At 37.8% G+C, this 12285-nt stretch overlaps 1 protein-coding gene across 1 annotated transcript in view; it reads right to left on the bottom strand.

The window, feature by feature from the left end:
* Nucleotides 1–6: 6 nt before the first annotated feature.
* Nucleotides 7–12285, bottom strand: part of zgc:162879 (ras and EF-hand domain-containing protein) — a 13112-nt gene continuing 833 nt past the window's right edge. The window contains exons 2-17 of the mRNA XM_035664342.1: nucleotides 8513–8665; nucleotides 6811–6901; nucleotides 6352–6447; nucleotides 4397–4474; nucleotides 4199–4314; nucleotides 4037–4105; nucleotides 3257–3338; nucleotides 3046–3116; nucleotides 2736–2925; nucleotides 2536–2637; nucleotides 1617–1761; nucleotides 1448–1529; nucleotides 1211–1325; nucleotides 1002–1115; nucleotides 815–891; nucleotides 7–733 (exon numbers count right to left, since the gene is read on the bottom strand). Of these exons, the coding sequence (XP_035520235.1) occupies nucleotides 631–733; nucleotides 815–891; nucleotides 1002–1115; nucleotides 1211–1325; nucleotides 1448–1529; nucleotides 1617–1761; nucleotides 2536–2637; nucleotides 2736–2925; nucleotides 3046–3116; nucleotides 3257–3338; nucleotides 4037–4105; nucleotides 4199–4314; nucleotides 4397–4474; nucleotides 6352–6447; nucleotides 6811–6901; nucleotides 8513–8665 (1684 nt within the window). The 3' untranslated portion in view covers nucleotides 7–630. The remainder of the gene's footprint in view (nucleotides 734–814; nucleotides 892–1001; nucleotides 1116–1210; nucleotides 1326–1447; nucleotides 1530–1616; nucleotides 1762–2535; nucleotides 2638–2735; nucleotides 2926–3045; nucleotides 3117–3256; nucleotides 3339–4036; nucleotides 4106–4198; nucleotides 4315–4396; nucleotides 4475–6351; nucleotides 6448–6810; nucleotides 6902–8512; nucleotides 8666–12285) is intronic.

Here is a 12285-nt window from a genome sequence, read left to right as displayed (position 1 = left end):
AAAAAATGTCCTGGAAAATATTCTGGTATCATACATACAAAAAAAAAGTGCAGTGGCTGGAAGTTGTAACTAACTACAAACAGTAATTTTAGTAAATGAATAACACGTTCAACATGACAATTCTGAAAAATGGTTGATCAGTGCTCCAATAATTGAAGGTGTTTGAAATGTAAAATCGCTTACATAAGCAATGCTTGCGATGCTTAATAAAAATGTTGTAAAAAATTTACTTTGTCTTTCTCTCTTGATTTTGTTATACCCTAGCACCTTTGTCACAGAAGTTTGGACTAAGAGGGAAAAAAGTGTACTGATTTTAAAAGACTTAAATGTGTTTCTTTAATGTTAATATTATTTATTTAAAATTACTTTACTACCAAATAAAAACCAAAAATATAAGCATGATTACATTATGTGCATTTACATTTGTGCATGTTTTCTATCAATAGAAATCTTCATTTTGATCAGAAAATTTACTTTTATGAAAATATATATATATATATATATATATATATAAGGCTTGAGAGTTAAATATTTTAAAGGTTAAAACATGTAAGAAAACTGATATCCTTCATCACAAAATAAAAATCACTTGTCCTTCATTGCTCCGTCATATCTACTGATATTAACCATCTACCGTCCACAGCAGGCGTTAAGAGTCTTCTTTGGGTTTGTTGGACTCAGTCTGACCTGAGAATCTGACTGCCGTCTCAGTTTGACATTTTTCTTTACTTCTCTGTGGAAAGAGAAAATAAGTCTAAGTGTTACCATGGTTTGTGAAGGAAAAACACTTTAAACTCTCTCTCTGGCCTCCTACCTCGCTAGATGAAGCACAGCCTCAATGACATTGGTTCCCTCTTTGGCGCTCGTTTCACAGAACAATGCACCGTATGCCTGCAAGCAAAGCATCGACATACCTGGCTGCAGTCAGTTTATTTACACACCTGGGAGGCAGGGCGTCTGTATAAACATTTCTCCATCAGGTGGAATGAAAAGTTACACACCTTGGCCAACTTCTCTCCGTGTAAACTGCTCACACAGCTTCCCTCTGGAAGCTGCTCTCTGAGGTCCACCTTGTTTCCAATAACACACATGGGGATTTTCTCCTCTGTTGCATCCTGTTTAAAAACAAAGAACATTGTGAAATATATTCTGGCTTTAAGGCGTCGTTCTTTGTCATTCATCATTTGTCAATCAGCATTTTTATAATTACCTGAATCTGATCCACCCACGCTCTCACGTTAAGGAAGCTGCTTTCTGAAGTAACATCATAGAGGAGCAGGACTCCGTGAGCTTTACGGAAATAGGACCTGGCAATGCTACGAAACCTGCAGTAAAAAGAAATACAACTCTATTTTTAGTCTAGTGTATTTTCCATTCACGAATCATAAAAAAAAAAAAAAGTTATATACTGAACTTCCTACTTCCTTAAGAAACACTATGAGAGTACCTCTCCTGCCCAGCTGTGTCCCATATCTGCAGGCTTGTCTTTTCTCCATCCACTAGCATCCTCTTTATTTGGAAATCAACTCCTGAGAACCAAAAAGCAGATTTAAATGTCTGAAATCAAGAATGCGTCAGTGTTTGATGAAATGTGATGTGTTTGCTGTGGCACACACCCAGCGTAGTCTGAATGTCTCCTCTGAACTCGTTGAGCGTGAGTCTCAGCAGGAAGCTGGACTTTCCAGCTCCTGCGTCTCCGGCTAAAACCAGACGATACATCGGACACGGTTCCTCAGTCTCCTCTATGTCTGTATCTAAAGGCTTTGTAAATTGGGACAAAAGATAACAAACTTATCCAATTTTATGTGGAAATTCTTTTAGTCTGTGGAAGGTATTATAAAGGACACAAAAAGCATTTTGAGTGTGAATGTTTATTTTTGACTTAAACTCAAGGTCCACTTAGTTGTTTTTCCATAGCCTTCCATCACATCTCATAGTTATTATATTATACAGACACCTGTTATCACATGACTGACGCTCTATACTTAGTTCACCTGATGGCAACTGAGCAAACTCCATAAAAACTGTGAGACGTGGTTAAAAGCTCCAAAACCTTGAACTTGAACTTGAACTGTATTTAGTTAACTGCAGGTCAAAAGACGTCTAAACCAAGAAAAAATTGGTTGAAAATTATGTGAAGATTTACTTGAATAATCATCTTTTAACATGTAGTTGAAATACACATTTAAATATAGTCATTTAAATGCTGTCAAAACAATGGTTATGTGTAGCCTCGACATCTTAACAAGACTCAGGAAGCAGCTAGCGGCTCTGTGAGGCTGTAACACTCAGGCACAGTAGTGAGCTAAATGCTCACATTGCTGTTTAGCAAGTTTAGTGTAGTTTTGCATGTTAACATGCTAACATTTTCGAATAAGCACTAAACATACTGATGGGAATCTGATTAGTTTTACAGATATTTGGTCATAAAGTATTGGACAATATTATTGGAAACTGCTTTGTTTTGAGGGGTCACTACCCAAAAGGAAACCCCGCAACCACTGAATGACGCTGCCACACCTAGACCCATTTTACCTTTGTGGAAAATGCAGACAAACGTCTTCGGAGGGATGATGCAATGGAGCTCACTGCGCTAGGAGCCATTGAGACTGTAGCTTCAGATTTCACTTCTGATATCTGTAACAGACAAAGAAAATACAAATGTGAAGTCCTGAGAGTTCAACAGCGCATTGGCATGCTCCGACCCACTATTTGAACCCGATGTGTGTTCTGACCTCCACATCAGACGGGATATACGAGTAACTGTGGTGCACAGTTTCCACTGAGCTCCTGCTGTCATCGCTGTCATAATCGCTGCCTGCACTCTCAGCTGTGTCCATCTGCAGGGAGACTCCACTGTCCAGGTACTTATCAGCCCAGGTGGCAACATGAGAGTATGTCGTTTTGCTGGGATCCGGCCGGGAGCTGCACCAAAAGCACACACACACACACACACACACAGGCTTTAAGCTGTGACAATTTAATTCGCTCTGATCAATCCCCAGATTTACAGAGGTGTGTATAAACCTTATAAACCCTATATACCTGTCGTGGTTGAGTGTGCTCTGTCGGAGGGGTTTCATCCTTCGGGCTGGGATTTCATTTTGGGGAGACAGCTGTTGAGCAGATTAGGAATGTCAGGGAGGAAACTTTTTTTTTTACGCTCGAACTAGTGAAAACAATTTACTGTCAGCTTCTATCTGATGTAGAGCCAGTGGGTATGAAGAAATATGTCATCAGCAAACAAGGAACTTACCCTCCTTTTGGCTGCCACCGCTTCACGGGCCAAAGCTGAGCGCAGCCCGTCGTTACTGTCATACAGCTTTTTATTTGTTTCCCTAACGATGTGTTCAAGGTAATAAAAGACAGGTTCAGATACATGAACAAACATTTACGTTCATACAACAGTTGTGTGGCAGATAAATTGAATTGACAATTCAAAGACTGCTTTGTATGTGCTTTAACTCAACCAAACTGGACAATGCAGAGGCAGAAAACATTTACACAGAAAGAGCCTACAAAAGTATTTGAAAGTCAAATTTGTATCATCCATTGCTTTACTACGTATCTCATATAGTCTGCATTATCCACTAAATACACTAAACCCTGTTCTTATGTTAATTCAAGCATGTAAAAATGTTGGTTCAAACAAATTACCAAACTACCAAATTAACATAAAGGCTACTTAGCCCCCTATGTAATGTTTATAAGCACAAATATTTAATAAATTATGTGTAACATCTATAATATAGTTTAAAGTGATATAAGGACATTTTTAAATGTTTGTTAAAATGCAGTATTTGTCAACAATTATAATTTCTCTGTGTTATTTGTTTAAACAAAAGTCTATGCTATTGGGTGCCCACAGTAGTTATAGTTGTTAAAATATACCTTAATAAACATGTATAACTACATTATAGTGCATTATAAACCATTTATTACATGTTTATATATACCTTTTCGGGGTTTCTGAAACAGTTGACTCTTTACTAAATGTCAACACTAGACAGGTTTATCAAGTGAAAGGCGGACTTACTGGAGAACCTGAATCTGATTGGAATATGACTGGTATTCCATAACCATCCTCTTCAAATCATCTGTTTCTCTGTAAAGAAATAAAAGCCACGCGTTGTTGCTGGATGCTGGATCATATTTTGTGTCAACGGACATGAGCTGAGGCTTAAAGACAGTGTCTCACCTTTCGTGTTGAGCTTTCTGGTCTGCGTACATGTTCTTCAGCTTATCCAGCTCTGAGTGCAGGATGGCGATGTCTGTCTGGGCTTGCAGCAGAGAGGTCCGCAGCTGATCATTTTCCTGTAAGGTGAATAATGGTATTGGTAACAATTCTACACAACATACATGTGACTTGTCCAACTAACTGAAAAAAATGACTTACTTGTGAGAGATCACTGATTTGTTGGTTCAGTCTGATCACCTCCTCCTTTGTATTGTTGAGTTCAGAGTCCTCTTGGCTCTTAAGAATAGACATTTACACAAGCATTTTTTTAGATGTTCATATGGCAATGTGTTCTAATTAAATAGACAGGCTTCTCGAGACTCACAGTCCCATCTATAAGCAAACGAAGTAACAACAGTAGCAAGTAGACCTGCAGGTGTAATCATCAATTACAACATAACACATTTGAATAAATCTTAAATTAGCTTTTTAAAGAATTGTGACCAAGAAATGTACAGAGTGGGACATTTTAGAGAATAAACTTGACTCGACTCTGTGGTGTTCTCTAATAACTCTGCTTCTAAATAACTTTCTAAATAACCTGCGGCACACGGATAGCCCACCTGGTAGAGCTGGCGCCCTATGTACCAAGTCTGAGTCCTTGCTGCGGCGACCCAGGGCTCAAATCCGACCTGCAGCCCTTTGCCGCATATTATCCCCTCTCTCCCCCCTTTCCTGTCACTATAAATTTAAAGGCAATAAACTCCCCCCAAATTTTCTAAATAACTAAATATCTTTGGCACAATTGTACTGCTGATTCTTGTAACTTACTGGTCGACATATACACTAAGTCATGGTGTACGGCAGACCTGCTCAGGTATAGATACTGAGCAATATAGTACAGCATCAGATTTCATTTGTTGATAGCACCAAGTGTGGTGCTCTAATAATATGCCCCACAATTATTTTATTTACATTGGTTTTATTTACTCTGTGATGTAAAGAGACAATGGGAAGGTTTATCTAAGTAATGAATATACGACTACTGCCATGCAGTCAATAACTCAAAAGGTCCAGTGTGTAATATCTAGGAGGATCGCTTGCCAGAAATGGAATATAATATTCATATGTATGTTTTCTTTAGTATATAATCACCTAACAATAAGAATCATTGTGTTTTCATGAACCTGTTGAACTGCCATGTCAACTACAGTAGCCCAGAAGGGACAAACCAAGGACTGGTTCTAGATAGGTTTCATGTGGAAATTGCTTCTAAGATGTGTTACTGAAAAGGAGAAGATCACTAAGCACAAGTATATGTCTATAACAGACATTTAACATTGAAGCTCATTTGTTTAATTATCGGATGCTGAAAAAAGCTGCTTATAAAATAAAGTAAAAATGTATATAATAACTTTAAGTCTTCAAAAACCAACATTTATAGTTTGTATACACACTAAAACACTTTATTTACACACTATTTACACTATTTTAGCTAGCACTTGGCACAAGTGTTTAACATAAAACCTCAAACATACACACACACATAATAGAACAGCAGCTGTAATGAAGAACACACAGGCTGGCCACTAATTTATTTGTGCGCTGTGGTGGAAAAGCAGGCAGCATGGGAAATAGCATGTAGCTAGATTGTAATCAAAAACTATGGGATCTAGCATGGCCAGTGGGCTAACAACAGCATTCCACACACGCTGCCTTGTCAAACAATACTGTTATTGCAACAACTACTGCAAACTGACTTTTTAGTTTTGCAGTAGTCCCATTTTGCAGCAATACCTAATGTGAGCGGAGAAGCTAAATCTAATTACAAGGAGACACTGGAGACACATTTCAGAAGCATTCTGTTGCGAAATGTGTGAACTGTCTTTTTTTCTCAGCTGGATCTTCACATACTGCAGATCTACTGTAAGATATTAGTTCTCAATAGGTCTTTTTATAGGTGCTCTTCAAAAGGTCACCTGTCCCTGTCTGGTGCAGCAGGGGTTTTCCCAGAAAAGAAGCCAAAGCTGCATGCAAGAGTTTTTGTGTTGTCTTTCAGGTACAGTGGCTTTCTTCTCTCTTTTTCATGATGCAAGAAAACATTATGCCTTCTTCATACAATCGGTTTACCACAGAAGAACAAAGTAAATGCATGTTGTGATGGGAAAACCTACCTTTAACAGTCTCTCCACAGTTGTATGCAGTTCTGTGACCGTATTTTCATGCTTCCTCTGCATGGTCGCCAAAATTCCCTCCATTTTCTTTCGCTCCTAAAAACATGAAACCAAAGAAGTTAGAGGTGAAGACTGGCTCAGGCCTTGAAGAGGGGCTTTCATCTGACTCTACAGAGGCTCTTTGTGAGGAGACATATAACCTGCTGCTCTGTGCTGCACCACATATATGCATGTAGCTCATAAGAACCACTGGAGAATGTGTAGAAGGTTTGACTTTACTATGAAATAAAACATATTATTTTAGTTAATTTCTCGGTGTACTGTTCATTAATTAAATGCGGATACTTATAAGACAGCCAATTCATCTGGTTTGATACATTTCATTTGGAATTTCTATAAATATCAGAGTAAATCACAAGACCGATTGTCCACTATAAATACTGCAGATATCACGCTTACCTCGTCTCTCACCCTCTCCTCTGTTCTGGATAGTTGCTGCTGTATATCGTCCTCCAGTTCTGTCAGCTGACTGTTGTTCATCTCCTCAGCTCTGTTTGAACAGAACAGTACATTCAAGTTTGTGCTACTGCGTCAAAGCCAAGTTTTTCCAACAGTAGTCCAAGACTTTGATATAGCCCGTCATTGACGCTATTCTACCTGACAGTGTGCTGCAGTTGGGACTGCCCTGCTCTCAACACACGAACCAACCAGAGGCGAAGGAGGGGGAAGTCTTTGAAAAATTGATTCCTCAGGTGTGATAAACTGTGTCAGTAAGATTTTTTAATTAGAACTCACATACGATTTATTTTAGCTTAATATAAGCTTCATGTCACGATTCCAAAGGTCTATTTATGTCAACAGATAGGGGAAGAATGGCTACAATAAATGGGTATATCCAGTTTATAAAAAGATTAAAAGAACAAGAAAGGGCAGCACATTTAAGTCTTCCTACTTCCTTGAATGAGGAATGTCACCTTTCTCATGCCATGCAATTACTGAACCATAGAAAGAGCTTAGACTCTAAACAAAAACAGCTTAGACAAGTAATTCATTCCCATGTGTAGGAGTGAAATTCAATAGTCGGTTCAAGGTACTATGTGAAGGGATCACTTCACAGATTTAAATAATTAAAAGACTCAACTCACATCCTCCTTAGGCCTTTAAAATACAACCTTAAGTATTAACACCCAATGTTTAGCTTGAATATCAGGAACTACTGTGAAAAATCTTAAATTGGTATTATTGTATATCAGCATAACAAACTACAGGTTTGACCTCACAATATTTCAGAAAACAATTCTGTATCTGAGCATGCATGTTGAAATTCATGCATGCTCATCATGAAACACAGTACAATCTGAGATCTTGAAGAAGAATACAACTAAAAATATTCCATTAAGTCCATTAATTTTAAATAAACTGGTATCATATAGGAAATATTCTTTCAAAAGGTCAATTTGCTACACAAGAGAAAAGGGTGTTGGACCACATTTAACGTAACAAGAAAATTAAACAATACCATTGAATCGTTCATTTCTGTAGTGACTAGTGAACCAGCTGACAGGTGGCATTTTAAATTCCAGCCACACCAGTAGTGCCTAATAACAGTTAGACCTAGGCCAATTAATATTTATGATACTAACACTGAATCAAATAAGATTGTTCACAGTGCAATATCACAGAGAATTAGAAACTATTATTGTGTTAAATATATTAAAGGCAGGAAGGAAAAAAAAAAAAAAAAAGCTCTGATAAACCCATTGGACGCAACCTGTCCAGGACCAAATGTCAGACAAAGTTAGCAATTAGCTGATAAAGAAAATTGAACCTGTAGCAGAGATAAAAAGGAGAGCGAACATTGCATCCAGAAACATTGTTCCAAATGTCTGCTACTGTAAGGAAGTACTGTCAGTTGTGTACTAGTCTGCTTGTTTTGATGTTTTCTGCAGCTGAATGCAGCTAAAAGTCCAGCAGTTCATCCCAGCTGATGCAGTGGAGTCAGTGCCTGGGTTAATCCATCGTCTCTCTGGTATACAGCCACAAGAGGGCAACAGTTCACCACTGCTCCGTAGTCGAAACAAATCTACAGGCAATTTGGTTACAGTGAGGACAGTTAGCACTATTTAAATCAAATTCTACATAACAACAACTTTGTCCTTACCTCTTTAAACTGGTCTCCAGCTGTTCACACTCCAGTCTGTTGTCCAGGCTTTGACTGATCACAGAGTGGACGATTTCCTCATACTGCTGCAGCAGAGTCATGTTTGCAGAGGAGTGAATGGCCTGGTAAAGATCAGCCAGCTGCTCCATGAGACTGTGGGAGGAGGACAAACAGTTACTACCAGTAATAAACAGATCAGTGTTGTTCTCTCAATGTCATACTCCACCTGAAATATATCTTTCTAGTATCAAATACCTCTGAACGTTATGCACATCAGGGGTTCTCAACCTTGCTTCCAGGGACCACCAGGGGGTCCTTGTGGGCCTTCCAGGGGCTCCCCAGAAAAATGGGGAATATTTTCATTCCACTATTATTTCATTGACTAGAAGTTAGCCCAATGAGACAATGTATAAGGGTGACTATTCTGTCCGTTACTGTTAATCTGCCAATCTACAGTACAGACAATATAATCAGATGGGTGACTACATCTTATCAAATACAAGTCAGTAGCATTATGAGTATCAATCTGGGGGTTGACACCAAAATGGTTGAGAACCACTGATGTAAATATCTCTACATTTTGAAATACCCAGACAGTAACAACATGTTATTAAACAAAAAATATCACATTGTGTTTAAATCAGCCATGTGGCAATTAATACCTTTTTGCCATATTTGCTGAAACTTTTACTCCATCCTGAGTGAAAGTACGAGTCAGATAACCTGTAAAAAAACAACAACAAAAAACTGGTTCATCTGGCTCGTCCTAGTGATTCCAATGCCCTGAACTAAAACAAACAATCAGAGCCAAGAACGATAGTCGATATTTGACGACTCGACAGTCGTCTATCTTTCTTTGCTCTGATTGGTTGTTTTCATTCAGGCCCGGTGGATTCTTGCATATGCCATTAAGAGCACGAGGAGGGGCCAGAGGAACCTGATTTTTTTCCCACAGATTATCTGTCTTGTGTACTATTGTCAGGATATAGTAAAAGTGACAAACAGTTGTTTTTTATAGAAGTGACCTACTGCAGCTACTGTATAAGATATGCAAAAACATATTCCAACAAGTTCAAGATTTGTCAACAAAAACTTTTATAAGTCTGTCCAAGTTTCAGTTTGCAGATCTATAACAGAACAGCTTGAATTTGTGTCTTTGTGTTTTATTATCAGCGATGATCTTTGTTATCAATAAACTTCCATACAGAAATAAAACAAATCTCAATCTGTTAATCTGAACTCTGGTTAATGATAGTAAGCTTTCATTTTTGATTGTTATCTGTGTTATTTACTGTTTATGGTCAACAACTGTTAATTAGTGGCAGCCTTTTTTCTATAGTTTTTCTCTCCTCCATCATGACCACTTGTATTTGTAACCACTTTCATAATAAAATACCCACTTCACATTGATGACATACACTTAGCTGCCAGCTATTAGGTTCACTTAGCTAAAACGAATGCAGTTTGCAACAGCCCTGCAATTAATCCTCCTTTCATGGCAGAGAGGTTTTGATTCAACTTCAGTCATTTGTGCTGCATCTCATGATCTTCATCAAACAATGGAGTTTGCTTAGTTATCCGGATACAGCACCACCTGTTCATAGACCTTTTTCACAGCAGCCATTTTGACATGAAACAGTAGGGTAAACACAGGTGTTGTCAGTGATACTAATTAAGATTCTGTTCTGTTCAGGTCAAACAGAGTCAGGGTGCCGCTATTGTGCATGTCGGCTCCCTGGAAAGGCTCTGCTACACTAAATGGAACAGAGCCTTAATTAGTATCATTGGTAAAAACTGTGTTTAACCTATTATTTCGTGTCAAAATGGCTGCTGTGAAAAAGGTCTATTAGGGAACATGATGACAGCTGAGCTATCTCCATGACAACAGAGCTAATTGACCAGTAGTGGTTCCCAACCTTTTTCTTAAAGGGACCTTTTATGTTTTTTTTTCTAAATCATTTTTAACAATTTTACATTACAACTAATAGACTTATTTTTTGACAAATTCAGTGTTTGTCAGCTCTTTGGTTGTTTTAACTTTTCTAATGCTGGATGAGGCTGTTTATCAGAGAGTGAAAGCTATGTGAATATTGCTTATGTCTTCAAAGTTTAGATCTTAAATGATAATATGAACTTTAAAAATAACAATTTACTTTACTTTTCATCACAGAAATGAACCAAATGATTGGATATAGGCCTACTGTGTATATTAAGTGTGTATATATTTGGTTTTTCTTACTCTCCTTACAATCAAAATGGGACCTTTTGGGCTTTTTTGTCATTGCAATTAATTTTGTTTCTCAGACCATTGTGGGGAAGTAATGGTTGTACATGTAATTTATTAACAAAAAAATGGATCTGGTTTAGCTAGCTAAATTGTTCCTTATAGTTACCAATAGTAATGACTGATCAGTGCCGTGGGGCAAAACCCCTGAAGCCCTATTAAATTAAACCTCGATGTGTATCTTGTGTGTACGGCTTATGAGTCACCAGGACTATCCAACACGCTTCAAAATAATGTAATAAATACATGTTTTATAAGCAGAATCACAAACAATTAAAGCATGGCTTAAACTAGTGCAGTATAACTGGCTGACGTGAACATATGTGACCCCAGAAAAGCTTAACAAATACAATAGTGCTATACCTGATATATGCATCAAGTGTGAAATGGAGAAAGGTACACTTTCCCACTTTGGCAGTGTACTAAAGCAGTGAGAGTGTATCCAGGATATATTATCCATACAAATTCCTCTAGACCCTAAGCTTTTAATTCTCGGTGTATTCCCAGTGAATCATATCAGAAGTAGACAACAGACTTTTTTTTTTTTATTAAATGATCGTGGTCGAAAGAGTTATTGCTCCATCATGGAGAAAGGTCAGCAGGCCATGTGTGGGTAAATAGATTTCTGAATTATCTACAACTCTGCCCATATATTATCAGGGGTAGGTAAGCAATCAGTATTTCACAACATTTGAGGTCCTTTCATATAGAAGCACTTCAGGATATGGGGGGGTCTAAAATATTTACAATAACAGCCCTCCAAAAGACATTTTGGCCGCAACAATGCCTAAAATGTCTGATTTCTTTCTTTTATAGACAATTGTGATGCATGGTGGGATGCTTTTAGCCATTTTCGCAATGAAATTGCAGGAGAAAGTAAAATAATTCATTCAAATTTTAAGGCAACGTGTTCCAGTGAGACAGGGATTGGTTGAATTAGTTTAATTGTTCCTGGAGGGACTACAATGTGCTATTTTTGCCATGCATTCCTATTTTTGGATTATGCCTAAACTTACTAATGATGTACAGTGTTGGGCAGTAACTCATTACTAGTAGCTATTACAGTAATAATATTACTTCCCCCAGCAACTAGTAGAGTTACATACAATACATTCCAACATTACTTTTGCTGTCACTCTCTACTGATCTGAATCCAATCACATCCTTGGATTCCATTACCTTGATTTTAACAAACAAAACTGTATTTTAATCATCCTAAGTCTGAATTTTGGGGAGAAGGGACACAATTAGTGCATCTACTATAACTAGCAGTGCAACTAATTACTGGTAGCATGGAGTAATAAGTAAAGTAATAATATTACTTTTCAAAAAAGAGTAATATATTACATTTTTGGAGTAACTAGCCCAACACTGTTGATGTATGAAGGTGACTCATCACTAATTAGCTTTGAAAAGGAGACTTGAAACTTCAGAAGGGGAAACAGTCAGAAAAGGTGAGCTCCCCACACTGCTGGTGTGTGTGTGTGTG

Source organism: Morone saxatilis, unplaced genomic scaffold (genome assembly GCF_004916995.1).
Source record: "Morone saxatilis isolate NCDOM2014 unplaced genomic scaffold, NCSU_SB_2.0 Contig2, whole genome shotgun sequence".
In the NCBI taxonomy this organism is placed as follows: domain Eukaryota; kingdom Metazoa; phylum Chordata; class Actinopteri; family Moronidae; genus Morone; species Morone saxatilis.
Note: the sequence above shows the minus strand (reverse complement) of the source record. Positions and strands in the feature narration are given on the sequence as shown.